This window comes from Coregonus clupeaformis, chromosome 20 (assembly GCF_020615455.1).
Source record: "Coregonus clupeaformis isolate EN_2021a chromosome 20, ASM2061545v1, whole genome shotgun sequence".
Classification (NCBI taxonomy): domain Eukaryota; kingdom Metazoa; phylum Chordata; class Actinopteri; order Salmoniformes; family Salmonidae; genus Coregonus; species Coregonus clupeaformis.
In genome coordinates, this window is record NC_059211.1 from 48,108,077 (window position 1) to 48,127,419 (window position 19,343).

Genomic DNA, 19,343 nt, shown 5'->3' on the forward strand with positions numbered 1-19,343 from the left:
ACCCTTGAAAGACAATAATCTCGTGCGTGAGCAAACTCCAATGATTTTTAGGCAGACAACACCTAAAAATAGGCCACCACCTTCCCTGTAGCAGTTTGGCACCTGTCGTTTTCAATCACCTTGGAAAAAATAATAAACGGTGAGATAGATGGACAAGTAGACTGATGTGTTGACCACAGAGATTGACCCAACGACATCAAACAAACTGGGAAATGTGGCGACGGATCTCGGAAGACGACAGAGGAGTTGACCACTGAATGTGAAACATTGCTGAAGATTGTTGAAGATTGGCCGGATTTGCAACAAACACACGCACAGTAAACAAGAGTAAAGGCGAAGGAATTATTATGCGCATTCATTCATTGCACTTCTTTATTTATGGTGTGCGGCTGAAGTGGTGTGCAGCAATGTTTACTTTTTATTTCTAACATTTAATTATTTGTTTGGATTATTTTGCAGTAATTTATTATGATGAGTGTCTCATAATAGTATATCATATATTGTGTTGATAATGAGTAAAGATGTTAAATTTAGGTAAAGCTGGGAATATTCTAGAATTAATTACATAGCCAATTGTGATGGACTGTTTTATCTATAGAGGAAATTAAACAGTATGTAGTTAGGTGTTAATTATTTTCTGTTACTTTGCAAATAGGGAAGTTGATACATTTGATACATACAGGGAAGTCCTCTGTAGCTCAGCTGGTAGAGCATGGCGCTTGTAACGCCAAGGTAGTGGGTTCGATCCCCGGGACCACCCATACACAAAAAAAATGTATGCACGCATGACTGTAAGTCCGTTGGATAAAAAGCGTCTGCTAAATGGCATATTATTATTATTATTATTATGAAAATGTATGCACTCACTAACTGTAAATCGCTCTGGATAAGAGCGTCTGCTAAATGACGTAAATGTAAATTTCCAATACATCTAACAGCATATTTAATGAAGGTGACACAGAGCTCATGTATACATGCAGTGGGAGGGTATGTTGTTTATCACCATGTTTCTATCTCCTACAGTGGATTGTCTGGTGTTGACTGAGTGTCTGACATAGATACTGGGCGTCGTCAAGGGCACACATGGCCCATACAGTGCAGGACCACCAGATGGCACAGCCCCAGGCAGCAGTGCTGTCTCTCCCTCCCTCCGGCCAGGCTAAAGTGAGCCCCCCTCACCCCCTACCTCGTGGGTTTTCCCTGATGCAGGAGCCTTCCAGCAGCTAGCCAGGCAGGCCTACATACCACAGAGCTGTTTATAGCAGGAACATGCAGGCCAGGACCAGCCAGCTGAAGGCTGTCAAACATGTTTACCAGAACAGCAAGTAACCTTTGAGTAGCATGGAAGAACCTGGCACATGGGTATGGGGTCAGAGTGAACTAGGCTAGATTGTATATTTTATTTTTTATTTATTACTAAGTAAACTCAGCAAAAAAAGAAACATCCTCACCCTGTCAACTGTGTTTATTTTCAGCAAACTTAACATGTGTAAATATTTGTATGAACATAAGATTCAACAACTGAGACATAAACTGAACAAGTTCCACAGAAATGTGACTAACATAAATTGAATAATGGGGGGGGTCAAAATCAAAAGTAACAGTCAGTATCTGGTGTGGCCACCAGCTGCATTAAGTACTGCAGTGCATCTCCTCCTCATGGACTGCACCAGATTTGCCAGTTATTGCTGTGAGATGTTACCCCACTCTTCCACCAAGGCACCTGCAAGTTCCCGGACATTTCTGGGGGAATGGCCCTAGCCCTCGCCCTCCGATCCAACAGGTCCCAGACGTGCTCAATGGGATTGAGATCTGGGCTCTTCGTTGGCCATGGCAGAACACTGACATTCCTGTCTTGCAGGAAATCACGCACAGAACGAGCAATATGGCTGGTGGCATTGTCATGCTGGAGGGTCATGTCAGGATGAGCCTGCAGGAAGGGTACCACATGAGGGAGGAGGATGTCTTCCCTGTAACGCACAGCGTTGAGATTGCCTGCAATGACAACAAGCTCAGTCCGATGATGCTGTGACACACCGCCCCAGACCATGACGGACCCTCCACCTCCAAATCGATCCCGCTCCAGATTACAGGCTTCGGTGTAACGCTCATTCCTTCGACGATAAACGCAAATCCGACCATCACCCCTGGTGAGACAAAACCGCGACTCGTCAGTGAAGAGCACTTTTTGCCAGTCCTGTCTGGTCCAGCGACGGTGGGTTTGTGCCCATAGGCGACATTGTTGCCGGTGATGTTTGGTGAGGACCTGCCTTACAACAGCCCTACAAGTCCTCAGTCCAGCCTCTCTCATCCTATTGCGGACAATCTGAGCACTGATGGAGGGATTGTGCATTCCTTGTTTAACTCAGGCAGTTGTTGTTGCCATCCTGTACCTGTCCCGCAGGTGTGATGTTCGGATGTACCGATCCTGTGCAGGTGTTGTTACATGTGGTCTGCCACTGCGAGGACGATCAGCTGTCCATCCTGTCTCCCTGTAGCGCTGTCTTAGGCGTCTCATAGTACGGACATTGCAATTTATTTCCCTGGCCACATCTGCAGTCCTCATGCCTCCTTGCAGCATGCCTAAGGCACGTTCACGCAGATGAGCAGGGACCCTGGGAATGTTTATTTTGGTGTTTTTCAGAGTCAGTAGAAAGGCCTCTTTAGTGTCCTAAGTCTTCATAACTGTGACCTTAATTGCCTACCACAGGTGCATGTTCATTAATTGTTTATGGTTCATTGAACAAGCATGGGAAACAGTGTTTAAACCATTTACAATGAAGATCTGTGAAGTTATTTGGATTTTTACTAATTATCTTTGAATGACAGGGTCCTGAAAAAGGGACGTTTCTTTTTTGCTGAGTTTAGTACCAAATGGCACTGGCAATGTTAGTCATCACTGTAATGCAAATTCTTCAATTGCTCAAGAGAGCAACAAAGAGCAGTACAGAAGTCGGTCACCATAAAAAAGCATCTGCCTCCCTCAATGGCTGCTCAAGTCAAAACTTTCCAACCTATGCATTGCTGCAGACTGCTTGCAAATTCCCGGTGTGGCCTCAAAATACTTATCTCCCCCTGCATCCCAAACACACCTTATCAGGGATTTTATTGGGTCCACTGTCCAATTAACTTTTACAACCCACACCCTCACACACACAAACACATTCTGGACCAGCGAAGAGATTATCTCCACCTCCAGTTAGAGGCAAGTAAAGCTGTTTATGTCTGGAGTGCTGTACTCTAAAGTAGGCTACAAGATACAATGACATCATGGCGCATTACTACTCTGCAGACCATATGAATGTATACTCGTGGAAGAGAGGTGTACTACAGTTTACTGTAAAATGGGTTAGAAATCTGCTGAAAGACAGTTCAAGTTACACTACTCCAAGAGCATGAGAAACCTATAGCCTATATGTGATAACTTTAGCCCAGGGGTCTCCAACCCTGTTCCTGGAGAGCTACCCTCTTGTAGGTTTTCGCTCCAACCTCAGTTGTAACTGTAACTTAACTAACTTGTTTCAGTTTATCAACCAGCTAATTATTAGAATCAGGTGTGCTAGATTAGGGTTGGAGTGAAAACCTACAGGACTGTAGCTCTCCAGGAGCAGGGTTGAAGAGCCCTGCTTTAGCCTATATCTGCAGCCAGTGATCATGCAATGTTATAGTTTCCATTACTGCTGTAGTGAGAGTTATGGAGTATGTTTATTGTCCTGTGTGAAGTGGAACACTGAGTGTTTCTTTCTGTGTGCAGAGATGGACAGTGTTGGACTCCCTGCTATGTGGAGCATTTGCAGGCGCTGTGGCCAAAACAGTCATAGCTCCTCTGGACAGAACCAAGATCATCTTCCAAGGTAAGGCCATTTCCCTGGAAGAACATGCATTCAGAATATAAAGTAGGGGTTCCTTTCGTAAATATATACTGTACTTATTTCATTGTTAGTATCTGTTATGATGAGTTTCTCGGGTATCAAGTAATTCATGATGTAAGAAGATATTTAACACTTAGATGGAGAGTTCATACAAATAAGAAGCTCTGCCTCTTGTCATCCGAACTACTGAACAAAGAAAATATCTCAGTTTATATACCTCATGTGACACGTTTCTTCAACAACATCTGTTAACCATCAGTTGGCACTCCCTTCTTTGATGTTATTACCTTCTACCCCAAGTCAGTATATCATGTCCATCAATCATATTTATTCTAAGATAAACCTCAGTAAGCTCCCTCGACATAATGGAATCCTTGGCCTCTAGACTGTGTGGCACCAAGAATTACCTATCTACTAAATGTCCTTGTTCCCACCACTATGAAGAGACATCATAACAGTATCTTTGCCGTAATACTTATTTTCCTCCTTCTCCTACTTTAGTGTCCTCACAAAGATTCTCTGCTAAGGTGAGTGTATTATATAACTTGCATTGAAATAAATAAAGATGTACTTGATGTATGTCTTCCCAATTGGCAGAGGCTGGCAGAGCAGGATTTACTGGTGTTATCTCCTAGATGGGAATGTTATTTGGTCACTTGGGTGTGTGTTACTTTTTAATGAGTCTGTCTGAAGCTGGACGACTCAAAACATTGCTTTTTCAAAGGGAATGTTCTGTATATTAAATATTAGAACGCTGAACAGTCTTGACTCAATTTCTTGCACTTACACATCTTATAACATAATATAATAATAATGTAATATATGCCATTTAGCAGGTCGCTTTTATCCAAAACAACTTAGTCATGCGTGCATACATTCTTTACATTTGGGTGGTCACGAGAATCGAACCCACTATCCTGGCGTTGCAAGAGCCATGCTCTACCAACTCAGCTACAGAGGACCACCATGTGAATAGTGGACCAGTGCACACTTCAAGAAATAGTATAGAGTATTGCGATGCATAGCCAGCAGGGAGGTCCAACCCTCCAAGAGCCCAAACATAGATGCATATTTGGCCCAAACATACCAGTCTATAATGTATTGAACTGTACTCAACTACACTGTGCTCTAAAGTACTGTACTGTACTTTACTGTATTGTACTGAACTGAACTGAACTGAACTGTACTGAACTATACTGTACTGTACTGAACTTGACCTTACTGTACTTTACTGTACTGAACTATAGTGTACTGAACTATACTCTACTCACGTTTACTCTACTGGATGTTGTTTTTCCCCATTTAAACTGGTCTTGGTCTGGTCGATTTGTGTGTCGATTCACTGGTCTGGGTCTCAGAAAGTCTTGTTCTGCGTCTTGATTAGGGATGCATATTTTGCTGCTGACTAACCAATCCTCATTAATCGGTCAACAATCTGTAAAAACAATTCCAAACAGTAAAATGGCGTGACCAACCGAAAATACTATGCATGCATACAAGGAACGGACATTTTTCATTAACGAAAACATGCAACAATAGCAAGCCTGTCGTCAAAAGGCTATAGCCTATTATTGAACATGCAACTGCTGTAATGAAGCAGCTAATAAAACATCATTTTCAAACATTTGCCAAAATGCAATTCGTGGGAAAACACTGTTCTAAACAGCACACCTAATGCGAGCGGTTCCACATGTGACAGAGGTGAAAATCTCAGTTAGCAACTTAGAAAGAGGGGGAATCTGATAGCCACAACTAGGATGGGTTGCTAATATGAATAGGATTGTGCCTTTGGCTTCTGGACAACGAAAGAAAGTTGATTTGAAAATCAATAGAGTAGGAGAGACATTCTGGTTAATGGCATGAGGAAATCTTTATAAAATAATTGCCTCCACATTTCTATGGTTGGATTTTGGCTAGGCTACTTTGAAGCAAGGTAAGACATTCCTCATTATTTGAAGTAAAGTAAAACGTTCAGGTTTCAAACAATTATACTGCCTCAAGGTCACATTTTAAAGTGGTGGGTGACTCTGCTTACCGTTGACTATAGCCTATGCACTCGAATGGCGAATGGGAGGCGCGCTTTAATTACGAGTTGAGATTGAGAAATAAAAATAGTAGCTCTTTTTTTAATCGTGGCCATCAAAAAAGTTTTGAACACGCCATTGCATTTAGAATTGTTATTTGTTGCACAATGACTGGGCTTATAAAAGCACGTTTCACTGCAGTACTAGCTTTTTGAGGAGCTGCTCTGACAGGTGATAGGCCATTCCGCTCCTCAAACTAGGCTGTGTATGCTGTGCGCGTGTGATAAATAAGACGCATGACGACTAACGAAAATATAAACGCGCCAATTTAATTCCACTCAATTATGCAATTTAACCTATAGACCGATAAGCATGGTCAAATATATATATTTTCTGTGGCTAACCAATTTAATGGTTAACCGTTAACATGCCTAGTCTTGATCTAATCGGTTCCGGTCTTTACTTCATCTGTGGTACTCACACCAATTTTATACTTTTGAATCCATGTGGGTAGTGGACAAATACACACGTCAGGAAACATTGTAGCGTATTGAGATGCATGGCCAGCAGGGGGCTCCATTCCCTCCAAGAGCGACTTGAATTGTCAGGCCCAGCCTCACTCAACTTCATTGGCTCACAGCGTCCATGACGTTTAAGATATCAACTTAATTTATAATACCTTTAAAGATCTTGGTCTATAGATGCTGTACACAAAGTTTCTGCAAAATCTGTGTAGTGGTCTCTGAGGAGATGCTGTTGAACAATTTTAAACCTTTTGAAGTCAAATGTTTATTTTAGCAGACACTCTTATCCAGAGCGACGTACAATTAGTGAGTGCATAAATTTTTTTCATACTGGCCCCCCGTGGGAATCGAACCCACAACCCTGTCGTTGCAAGCGCCATGCTCTACCAACTGAGCTACACAGGACTATAGTGCCACCATTTGGCTGAGACTGGTTACATCACGTGTAACCAGACGTATTAGGCCACCAACTTACACCATCCCACCAAGTTTGAAGGTCTTACCATTTAAGAGCTATAGCTCTCCAAAAAAAAGAAAATAATCCATTTTTAAATTTTTTATTATGAATCCTAGCAATTATAATAGGGTTCCAGCCCTTTCAATAGTAATAATAATAATAATAATTTGGTAGGTGCTTATATTTCTCCTATTTCACGCATGTTTGATTTTCATGTCGCATGTTTGAGTTGCCCCCCCCCCCCCAGGAAGCCTTCAGACTCCTCTATTGTACGTACATGAAAGATGGCTTCCTCAGTCTGTGGAGGGGCAACTCTGCCACCATGGTGCGGGTCATCCCCTACGCTGCCATCCAGTTCAGCTCCCACGACCAGTACAAGAGAATCCTGGGGGGATACTTCGGCTTCCAGGGAAAGTGAGTAGAGTACCCTTCAGTGAAATAATTGAGAATACACATACTGTTAATGGCAACCCTTCAGTGATCTTTCTTGAACAGAACAAACCATTTTCTCTAGTGTGAAAAAAACCCTAATAATACAATGATATGCATTGTAGAAACAATAGCTGACAGATGGCGCCGACAGAGAGGGCTGCCTTGCTTCTAGCTCTTAGGAAACTTTGCAGTATTTTGTTTTTTTAATGTATTATTTCTTACGTTATTAGCCCAGAAAATTGTTTGTGTTATTACATACAGCCGGGAAGAACTATTTGGTATCAGAGCGGCGTTAACTCACCAGCACTACCAGCATTTTGACCAGGAATACGACTTTCCCGAAGCAGATCCTTTGTTCGCGCCTCCCAGGGCAATTTAACTAATTCCAGAGGCCAACCCAAAACAACGCCGGAGGAGAGGTACTCGGAGCGGCCTTCTAGTCCGACTTAGGAGGCGTGCACACCACCCACCGCTTCAGAGTATATTACTCGCTAATGTTCAGTCTCTGGATAATAAAGTTGACGAGCTCAGGGCGAGGGTTTCTTTCCAGAGAGACATCAGGGATTGTAACATACTCTGTTTTCACGGAAACATGGCTCTCTCTGGATATACTGTCCGAGTCGGTCCAGCCAGTTGGGTTCTCAGTTCATCGCGCAGACAGGAATAAATATCTCTCCGGGAAGCAGAAAGGCGGAGGTGATTAACGACTCATGGTGTAACTGTGATAACATACAGGAACTCAAGTCCTTTTGTTCACCCGACCTAGAATACCTCACAATCAAATGCTGACCGTATTATCTCCCAAGATAATTTTATTTGGTTATAGTCACGGCCGTGTATATCCCCCCTTAAGCCGATACCACGACGGCCCTCAAATAACTTCACTGGACTCTATGCAAACTGGAAACCACATATCCTGAGGCTGCATTTAATGTAGCTGGGGATTTTAACAAAGCAAATTTGAGGAAAAGGTTACCGAAGTTCTATCAACACATCGACTGTAGTACTTGCACTGCTAAAACACTCAAACAGGAAGTACCCGTGCTAAGGACTATTTAACGCTGGTCTGACCAATCGGAATCCACGCTTCAAGATTGTTTTGATCACGCGGACTGGGATATGTTCCGGGTAGCTTCAGAGAATAATATCGACGTATATACTGATACAGTGACTGAGTTTATCAGGAAGTGTATAGGAGATGTTGTACCCACTGTGACTATTAAAACCAACCCTAACCAGAAACCATGGATAGATGGCAGCATTCACGCAAAACTGAAAGCGCGAACCACCGCATTTAACCATGGCAAGGTGACTGGAAATATGGCAGAATGCAAACAGTGTAGTTATTCCCTCGGCAAGGCAATCAAACAGGCAAAACATCAGTATAGGGACAAAGTGGAGTCACAATTCAACGGCTCAGACACAAGACGCATGTGGCAGGGTCTACAGACAATCACGGACTACAAAAAGAAAACCAGCCACGTCGCGAACACTGACGTCTTGCTTCCGGACAAGCTAAACACCTTCTTCGCCTGCTTTGAGGATAATACAGTGCCACCGACGTGGCCCGCTACCAAGGACTGTGGGCTCTCCTTCTCTGTGGCCGACGTGAGTAAGACATTTAAGCGTGTTAACCCTCACATGGCTGCCGGCCCAGATGGCATCCCTAGCCGCGTCCTCAGAGCTTGCGCAGACCAGCTGGCTGGTGTGTTTACGGACATATTCAATCTCTCCCTATCCCAGTCTGCTGTCCCCACATGCTTCAAGATGGCCACCATTGTCCCTGTACCCAAGAAAGCAAAGGTAACTGAACTAAATGACTCGCCCCCTTAGCACTCACTTCTGTCATCATGAAGGGCTTTGAGAGACTAGTCAAGGATCATATCACTTCTACCTTACCTGCCGCCCTAGACCCACTTCAATTTGCTTACCGCCCCAATACATCCACAGATGATGCAATCGCCATCACACTGCACACTGCCCTATCCCATCTGGACAAGAGGAATACCTATGTAAGAATGCTGTTAATTGACTATAGCTCAGCATTCAACACCATAGTACCCTCCAAGCTCATCATTAAGCTTGAGGCCCTGGGTCTGAACCCCGCCCTGTGCAACTGGTTCCTGGACTTCCTGACAGGCCGCCCCCAGGTGGTGAAGGTAGGAAACAACACCTCCACTTCGCTGATCCTCAACACTGAGGCCCCACAAGGGTGCGTGCTCAGCCCCCTCCTGTACTCACTGTTCACCCATGACAGCGTGGCCAAGCACGTCTCCAACTCAATCATCAAGTTTGCAGACGACACAACAGTAGTAGGCTTGATTACCAACAATGACGAGAAAGCCTACAGGGAGGAGGTGAGGACTCTGGGAGTGTGGTGCCAGGGAAATAACCTCTCACACAATGTCAACAAAACAAAGGAGATGATCGTGGACTTCAGGAAACAGCAGAGGGAACACCCCCCTATCCACATCGACGGGACCGCAGTGGAGAAGGTGGAAAGCTTCAAGTTCCTCAGCATACACATCACTGACAAACTGAAATGGTCCACCCACACAGACAGTGTGGTGAAGAAGGCGCAACAGCACCTCTTCAACCTCAGGAGGCTGAAGAAATTTGGCTTGGCACCTAAAACCCTCACAAACTTTTAGAGATGTACAATTGAGAGCATCCTGTCAGGCTGTATCACTGCCTGGTACGGCAACTGCACCGCCCGCAACCGCAGGGCTCTCCAGAGGGTGGTGCGGTCTGCCGGGGGCAAACTACCAGCCCTCCAGGACACCTAGAGCACCCGATAATCAAGGACAACATCAACCCGACCCACTGCTTGTTCACCCCGCTATCATCCAGAAGGCGAGGTCAGCACAGGTGCATCAAAGCTGGGACCGAGAGACTGAAAAACAGCTTCTATCTCAAGGCCATCAGACCGTTAAAGAGCCTTCACTAGCACATTAGAGGCTGCTGCCTATATACACAGATTAGAAATCACTGGCCACTTTAATAAATGGAAAACAAGTTACTTTAATAATGTTTACATATCTTGCATTACTCATCTCATATGTATATACTGTATTCTATACAATTCTACTGTATCTTAGTCTATGCCGCTCTAACATTGCTCGTCCATATATTTATTTATATATTCTTAATTCCATTGCTTTACTTAGATTTGTGTGTATTGGGTATATGTTGTGAAATTGTTCGATATTACTTGTTAGATTTTACTGCACTGTTGGAGCTAGAAACACAACCATTTCGCTACACCCGCAATAACATCTGCTAAACACGTGTATGTGACCAATAAAATGTTATTTGATTTTAATGTAATTTGATCTATCTGTCTGTTTCAGAGCCCTTCCTCCTTTTCCACGTTTCCTGGCAGGGTCGTTGGCTGGCACCACAGCTGCCATGCTCACCTATCCCCTGGACATGGTGCGGGCCAGGATGGCAGTGACGCCCAGACAAATGTAGGGCACTCCGATAACACTCATAAATGTCAATCTTTGAATGTATAAACATACCTGCACGCAGGTCTCTAAAGTGCGACCAAAAATGCGACCAAATATTGTGCGACTATGAACAAAATCTCCCGTAATTGTTGTTTCTGAGTGCCTTAGAGAAACAAGCGAGTGCATATTCGTTAGCGTCATGGTTGCACCATTACTACAGCGAAAACTGCTTGCTTCTAACCCAACCAGGTCAAAAGATCTGACCCATATTATCGGCGCAACATTTTTATATTCCTGTAGCGGATCGCTAGGACCACATTTTACATTCATAAACCACATTTTACATTCATAAACCATGTCGTGGGCCATTCTAAAACTACTTGTGCGTCGTTAACCATTTGTTTACACTTTGTTCAGTCATGTTACCTCATTGGCTAGCTAGCTAACAACCTGGTAACCACACCCGTCGCTATGGGCGGGCCATAGGGGGCCGGGCCCGCCCCCAAAAATGCTTGTGCCCCCCCCACTTGAGGGAATTTATTATTAAATATACGTAATGTAGGCTAATAATAATTGTGCCCTCCCATGCATTTCATATGCCCCCCTTAAGACTGAGGTCTGGCGACGGGTCTGCTGGTAACTTTACCAGTATATCCAAACCACAGAGTTTCTAAAGGCACAACATCGCGAAACTTCCGGGAACACTTGCGAAACATATCAAGCAGACTGGGCCGGGGTTTGGGGTTTGAGAAGTCAATGGGAGAACTGAAAATGTAATCCATAGTTGTTAATTTTCTCAATATCTAAAGGCACAACCTAGATTCGAGACGTCTTAAGTAGTTAAACATGTTATTACTCCAACCTTGTGAAAGTGATTTTTGTCAAAAAAGACTTTATATTAAGGAGTACCTTTGATTTGACGGCCTGCACATGCACAGTTTTGCGCGAGACGAAAGTTAGGCCCGATGACATGTTTCTACACATTTAGCTAGCCAACGTCGCCATGACATCGCCTACAAGTGTGATCAGGGATTTCTATTGAAGAAGCAGTTTCTGCTTATCTTCATACTGTACTGTCTTTGTCCACACATTTGGGGCCATAGAAAGAAAGGACAAGGGATAGCTTCTTCAGGAGATCAATGATCATAGCAATGTCGTTGTCACAAACCTGACGTTTTTAATAGAGACTGTGTACAATTTTCTATGTAATGAATCTCAATAGGAAAATAGTGATTTATACACAATGTAGGAACCTAATATTCCACATATGACTTTGCAATTTCAATGACAGGTATTCCTATCAATTTATTTAGCGTTTATAATAAACTAATGTACAAACACTGTTTACAGTGTTACATATTAGTTTCAAGGGCACCATTTTTTTTTTTTCCCTGTTTTAATCTCTTGCACATAAACGTATGCCTTACAAAAAACGATGGTTAAAAAACCGATTTTATCCTTGGTTACAGGAAAGAAATGTAGCTTTGGCTAAGGCTAGATGGACTGATTCTACGTCTGATTGGCAGTCCTTCAGACATTTGAGAATAAAATGTCTATCCCTGGTTAAAAAAGCAAAATCAACATATTTCTTGAATTGTGTATCTGAGAGTGGTGTTAATCCAGACAATTCCCCTCATTGCCCCAGCAGGTTTTGACAGCCTCTGCACCCACTCTAGACAAAAAGAAAATTTGTGACGCTTTCAATAACCATTTTGCTTCAGCTGGCCACCTGTTTGAAATTAATCTCATCCCACTAGAGGGAGTCCTTTAGTCACCTCAGAACAGATTGTAGAGAATGACGCACTAACAGACTCACATACTTTATTTTGATTTCAACCCTTTGATGTCTATGATGTACTAAGTACTTTGCTAAAGATTGATGTAAAAATGGGCTGATTCACATCAAATCTAATTTTATTGGTCACATACACATATTTAGCAGATGTTATTGCGGGTGTAGCGAAATGCTTGTGTTCCTAGTTCCAACAGTGCAGTAATATCTAACAATACACACAAATCTAGAGAGAGAGATTCGGAAAGTATTCTGACATGCACTGTCAACAAAATGTGGAAAAAGGGGTCTGAATACTTTCCGAATGCACTGTGTGTGTGTAATATTTATATACAGTACCAGTCATAAGTTTGGACACCTACTCATTCCAGGGTTTTTCTTTATTTTTTACTATTTTCTACATTGTAGAATAATAGTGAAGACACCAAAACTATAAAATAACACATGAAAATACTACATGGAATCATGTAGTAACCAAAAAAGTGTTAAACAAATCAAAATATATTTGAGAATCTTCAAAGTAGTCACCCTTTGCCTTGATGACAGCTTTGCACACTCTTGGCATTCTCTCAACCAGCTTCACCTGGAATGTTTTTCCAACAGTCTTGAAGGAGTTCCCACATATGCTGAGCACTTGTTGGCTGCTTTTCCTTCAATGCTGCAGAAATGTTTTGGTACCCTTCCCCAGATCTGTGCCTCGACACAATCCTGTCTCGGAGCTCTATGGACAATTCCTTCGACATCATGGCTTGGTTTTTGCTCTGACATGCACTGTCAACTGTGGGACCTTATATAGACAGGTGTGAGCCTTTCCAAATCATGTCCGACCAATTGAATTTACCACAGGTGGACTCTCAGGGATGATCAATGGAAACAGGATGCACCTGATCTCAATTTCGAGTCTCATAGCAAAGGGGCTGAATACTTATGTAAATAAGGTATTTGTTTTGTATTTTTTATACATTTGCAAACATTTCTAAAAACCTGTTTTCGCTTTGTCATTATGGGGTATTGTGTAGATTGCTGAGGAAATTGTTTTATTTTATCCATTGATCCATCCATAAGGCTGTAACATAACAAAATGTGGAAAAAGTCAATGGGTCTGAATACTTTCCGAAGGCACTGTATGTGTGTATATATATATATAGGTGTGTGATGGGATGTACAGTATAGACAATATGGACAGAATATGTAGTATGTCTGAAGAATAGTATATGTACAGCAATAGTTAAATAGGATAGGCCGTGACTAAGGTTTCCCTACTTACAAAGCATGTAGAGGTCTGTAATGTTTATCATAGGTACACTTCAACTGTGAGAGACGGAATCTAAAACAAAAATCCAGAAAATCACATTGTATGATTTTTAAGTAATTAATTTGCATTTTATTGCATGACATAAGTATTTGATACATCAGAAAAGCAGAACTTAATATTTGGTACAGAAACCTTTGTTTGCAATTACAGAGATCATACATTTCCTGTAGGTCTTGACCAGGTTTGCACACACTGCAGCAGGGATTTTGGCCCACTCGTCCATACAGACCTTCTCCAGATCCTTCAGGTTTCGGGGCTGTCGCTGGGCAATACAGACTTTCAGCTCCCTCCAAAGATTTTCTATTGGGCTCAGGTCTGGAGACTGGCTAGGCCACTCCAGGACCTTGAGATGCTTCTTACGGAGCCACTCCTTAGTTGCCCTGGCTGTGTGTTTCGGGTCGGTGTCATGCTGGAAGACCCAGCCACAACCCATCTTCAATGCTCTTACTGAGGGAAGGAGGTTGTTGGCCAAGATCTCGCGATACATGGCCCCATCCATCCTCCCCTCAATACGGTGCAGTCGCTCTGTCCCCTTTGCAGAAAAGCATCCCCAAAGAATGATGTTTCCACTTCCATGCTTCACGGTTGGGATGGTGTTCTTGGGGTTGTACTCATCCTTCTTCTTCCTCCAAACACGGCGAGTGGAGTTTAGACCAAAAAGCTATATTTCTGTCTCATCAGACCACATGACCTTCTCCCATTCTTCCTCTGGATCATCCAGATGGTCATTGGCAAACTTCAGACGGGCCTGGACGTGCGCTGGCTTGAGCAGGGGGACCTTGCGTGCGCTGCAGGATTTTAATCCATGACGGCATAGTGTGTTACTAATGGTTTTCTTTGAGACTGTGGTCCCAGCTCTCTTCAGGTCATTGACCAGGTCCTGCCGTGTAGTTCTGGGCTGATCCCTCACCTTCCTCATGATCATTGATGCCCCACGAGGTGAGATCTTGCATGGAGCCCCAGACCGAGGGTGATTGACCGTCATCTTGAACTTCTTCCATTTTCCAATAATTGCGCCAACAGTTGTTGCCTTCTCACCAAGCTGCTTGCCTATTGTCCTGTAGCCCATCCCAGCCTTGTGCAGGTCTACAATTTTATCCCTGATGTCCTTACACAGCTCTCTGGTCTTGGCCATTGTGGAGAGGTTGGAGTCTGTTTGATTGAGTGTGTGGTCAGGTGTCTTTTATACAGGTAACGAGTTCAAACAGGTGCAGTTAATACAGGTAATGAGTGGAGAACAGGAGGACTTCTTAAAGAAAAACTAACAGGTCTGTGAGAGCCGGAATTCTTACTGGTTGGTAGGTGATCAAATACTTATGTACAATAAAATGCAAATTAATTACTTAAAAATCATACAAAGTGATTTTCTGGATTTTTGTTTTAGATTCCGTCTCTCACAGTTGAAGTGTACCTATGATAAAAATTACAGACCTCTACATGCTTTGTAAGTAGGAAAACCTGCAAAATCGGCAGTGTATGAAATACTTGTTTTCCCCACTGTATATATGAAGTGGGTAAAGCAGTATGTAAACATTATTAAAGTGACCAGTGTTTCATGACTATGTACATATGGTAGCAACCTCTAAGGTGCATGGTAGAGTAACCGGGTGGTAGCCGGCTAGTGACAGTGACTAAAGTTCAGGGCAAGGGTACTGGGCGGGGGCCGGATAGTGGTGACAGTCTGATGGCCTTGAGATAGAAGCTGTTTTTCAGTCTCTCGGTCCTAGCTTTGATGCACCTGTACTGACCTCGCCTTCTGGATGGTAGCGGGGTGAACAGGCCGTGGCTGAGGTCCTTGATTATCTTTTTGGCCTTCCTGTTACACCGGGTGCTGTAGATGTCCTGGTTGGCAGGCAGTGTGCCCCCGGTGATGCGTTGGGAAGACCGCACCACCCTCTGGAGAGCCCTGTGGTTGCTTGATCTCTTCTTACTGCAGCTCTCTGCCCCACTTATTGCACAACCACTGACCTATATTTTTAACTTGTTTCTGGTGTTATCCCTAAGATCTGGAAAGCGGCACATGTCCTCCCCCTACATAAAGGAGGAGATCCTTCTGACTGTCCAATTTCCAAATGATCTTGCCTTTCCAAAGTTTTAGATTCCCCGACTAACTTTCAGCTAAGAACTTTTGTAACTTCTCACTCTATTCTTAATGTGCACCACTCCTGTTTTTAGACCTGGACATAGCACAGTTTCAGCTGCTACACTTGTTTTAGATGATGTGTTAAATTGCTTGGATCATAAAAATCATTGTTCTGCCTTATTTATAGACCTTTCCTAGGCCTTCGATACCGTTGACCATCACATTCTTATTCAAAGGTAGACTGAAATAGACCTGGATCAGGCTTCTTGCAAGTGATTTGAAAATGACAGGACAGGACTCAATGTGTGATCTCTGATGGTGTTAAGTCTAGTTTCCTGGATGTTACTAAAGGTGTACCGCTGGGGTCGGCACTGGGACCTGTTCTCTTTACTATTTATATAAATAATATTGGTCTATCTGTTAAAACTTGTAATATTCATCTGTATGCAGATGACGCTTATGTATGCAATTGCCCCAACTGTTGACCAGGCTATGTTAGAGCTGTGATCTGACCTTGTTACCTTACAGAAAGCCCTGGTTGGTTTAAAACTTGTACTTAATGCGGGCAAGACTAAATACATGTTGTTCTCGCAAGAATGTTTCAGATGTAATACTTATTTATTCATTGGATGGTTCTCCCATTGATCGGGTTCCCGCCTACAAATATCTGGGCATTTGGATTGACAAAGAATTCATGTTTAAAAAACATACAGATGAGCAGGAAGCAGATTGTACAGTCAATTTTCCAGCCAGTTCTTGATTATGGTGACACCATTTACCAGATTGCAGCAGCCACTACTCTTAAGCCTTTGGATTTTGTCTACCATAGTGCCATTCGTTTTATCACTGGTGACAGTTTTGATAGTCACCCCTGTATCAAAAGGTTGGCTGGTCCTCATTAAAGTCCTGTTGATCAATTAATTATTCCCTTTTTGTTTACAAAGCTCTACTACACAAGCTTCCGACTTACCTAACGTCATTGCTAAAGTATAAAAGAATGAGCTACCAAACCTGCTCACAGGGTTGGTTAACTCTTGAGGTCCTCCTTTAGTTTTAGTGTCCCCATTGTTGGAATAACCTGCAAATTCCCTTTCATCTTCATTCCCTGGTGCTGCTAGGGCAGTTTAGGAATCTGGTGTTAAAGGAATTAATTGAGGATTGCAGTTGTTTCGATATATTGTAATGGTTTATTTGTTGAAAGTGTAGTATTGTAATTGTACCTTGTAGTTTTTAAAATTATTTTTGGTTTATTTGGAATGTTCATTTTCTTGAATGTATAAAAGTAAAAACAAAAAACAAAAACGTGCTTCAAAAGTAACTAGAACTCCTAAATTTCATTTGGCGCTCCTAACTTTTTTATGTTGGAAGCACCAGTGCTACCAATGAAAAATGTTAATTTAGAGTCCTGCCTGCATGTGGTTTCCCCTTTGCCCACTTAGTCAAAGATTAACAGGCATATAGGTTAATATAGGTCATGTTTTTATCCTTATATAAATATCCATATAGGTTAATATCCTACTCTTATCTCTAATCTTTCTTCCCTACAGGTACAGCAACATTCTGCACGTGTTTGTACGCATTACACAGGAGGAGGGCATTAAGACCCTGTACAGAGGCTTCTGCCCAACCATCCTGGGAGTGATCCCATACTCAGGAATCACCTTCTTCACATATGAGACCCTCAAGAATCTGCATGCAGGTACAGCCTCCTTTTTATGTTATAATTTTCTTAATTGAATGATTGGATTTTTGATGAAGGGCTTAATTTGATCTTTCTTTCTCTCCTTCTCCCATTCCTTTCTCCAGAGAGGACTAGGCGGTCCCAGCCGTACTCCTACGAGCGTCTGGCGTTTGGCGCGTGTGCCGGCCTGATCGGCCAGTCGGCCTCTTACCCGCTGGACGTGGTTCGCCGACGTATGCAGACAGCGGGGGTGACGGGCCAACAGTACGGCAGCGTCCTGGGCACCATGAAGACGATTGTGGTGCAGGAGGGGGTGGTGCGTGGACTCTACAAGGGCCTCAGTATGAACTGGATCAAAGGTCCTATCGCTGTGGGGGTCAGCTTCACCACCTTTGACCTCATGCACAACCTCCTGCACAAGATGCACCAGTTGGGATACTTCACACACTGATTCAGCAGGGGGAGCCAGAGGAAAGGGTCACTGTTGGGACTACAGTTGTAGTCCGTCGGTCACAGACACAATATGGATCCTCTGCACTCTACACGTCAGATAGGGATTGAAAGGGGAGGCAGAAGCTGTCAGTTTATTTAAGCGCACATCCTCTGACACACATTAAGCACGCACAGCCAGACCCCCCACTCTTGCTGTTGATGGATGGGGTGTCTGCACTAAGGCTAAAATAAGTGTCCTCAAACAGGGTAGATGTGTGCATGAGTTTGCAATATGAGAGGTATGAGAATGTGAATTATTTTACGTTTCCAGTCCTTATATTTGGTTGAGATTGTGGTATTATGTTTGGTAAGGGCACTTTTACTGGGTCTGGAGATATTCAGAGAGGTGAAGAACTTTACTATGGGTTCATTTTAGTACAGTATTTTATCAACTGTTTGTGCTCACAATGTTTTCTGTTGCTTTTAACTGAAGATTCACTTTTATATTTTTAACCATGCATTGCTGCTTTTCTTCTTGATTCTTGATTATTTCAGGGCTCGTTGCAGCTGTAATTCGCTGCTCTTCGCTCACTTTTGCATTTAGCATCAACGTTTCATGGAAGATTCACCTAGTGCGCCTTGCTTTGTTGATTGCTGGTAGTTGAGGAGAATGTAGCCTTGTTCCAAAGAGCTTGTTGCTGGATTTTGACGGTTAGTAATGTCCATTTTATGACGTGCCAAGATGGAATGGAATGGAAACGAATGTACTGTCAGGTAAAAAATTATTGGCACCCTTGATAAAGATGAGCAAAAAAGACTATAAAATAAATACTGAGCTATATTGTATGCTCATAAAAATGTTAGAATTATATTTTATAATAATACAATTGCTCAGAGAAAGAGATTTTGTTTAACAAGTAATTTTTCTTTCTCTAAAAAAGATAGGGGTCAAAATTATTGCCACACTTGTTTTCAATACCTCCCCCTGCGAGGATAACGGCACTGAGCCTTTTTCTATGTTTTATGAGTTGGAGAACACATTGGGAGAGATCTTAGACCATTCCTCCATACAGAATCTTTCCAGATCCTTGATATTCTTAGTCTGCGCTTATGGACTGCCCTACTCAATTAAAACCACAGGTTTTTAATGTGTTTCAAGTCCGGAGACTGAGATGGCCATTGCCAAATGTTGATTTTGTGGTTAATTAACCAGTGTGCATGACCAAAGAGCTCAATTGTCATGTCATCCAACAATTGGAGATTGCTAAACGGCATTGGCACT

At 42.9% G+C, this 19,343-nt stretch overlaps 1 protein-coding gene across 2 annotated transcripts; it reads left to right on the top strand.

Moving 5' to 3' along the window:
* Nucleotides 1–10: 10 nt before the first annotated feature.
* LOC121533568 (mitochondrial coenzyme A transporter SLC25A42-like) lies at nt 11–18,914 on the top strand. Of its 2 annotated transcripts, none has more exons than XM_041839631.2 (8): nt 11–317; nt 1,024–1,164; nt 3,755–3,854; nt 4,374–4,399; nt 7,125–7,291; nt 10,660–10,776; nt 17,496–17,647; nt 17,755–18,914. In XM_041839631.2, the coding sequence occupies exons 2-8, from the start codon at nt 1,084–1,086 to the stop codon at nt 18,078–18,080; spliced, it is 969 nt and encodes a 322-aa protein (XP_041695565.1). In that variant the 5' UTR covers nt 11–317; nt 1,024–1,083; the 3' UTR covers nt 18,081–18,914. The 2 variants fall into 2 exon arrangements, with proteins under 2 accessions (XP_041695565.1, XP_041695564.1); XM_041839630.2 differs by having other exon boundaries at nt 12–327.
* Nucleotides 18,915–19,343: the final 429 nt, after the last annotated feature.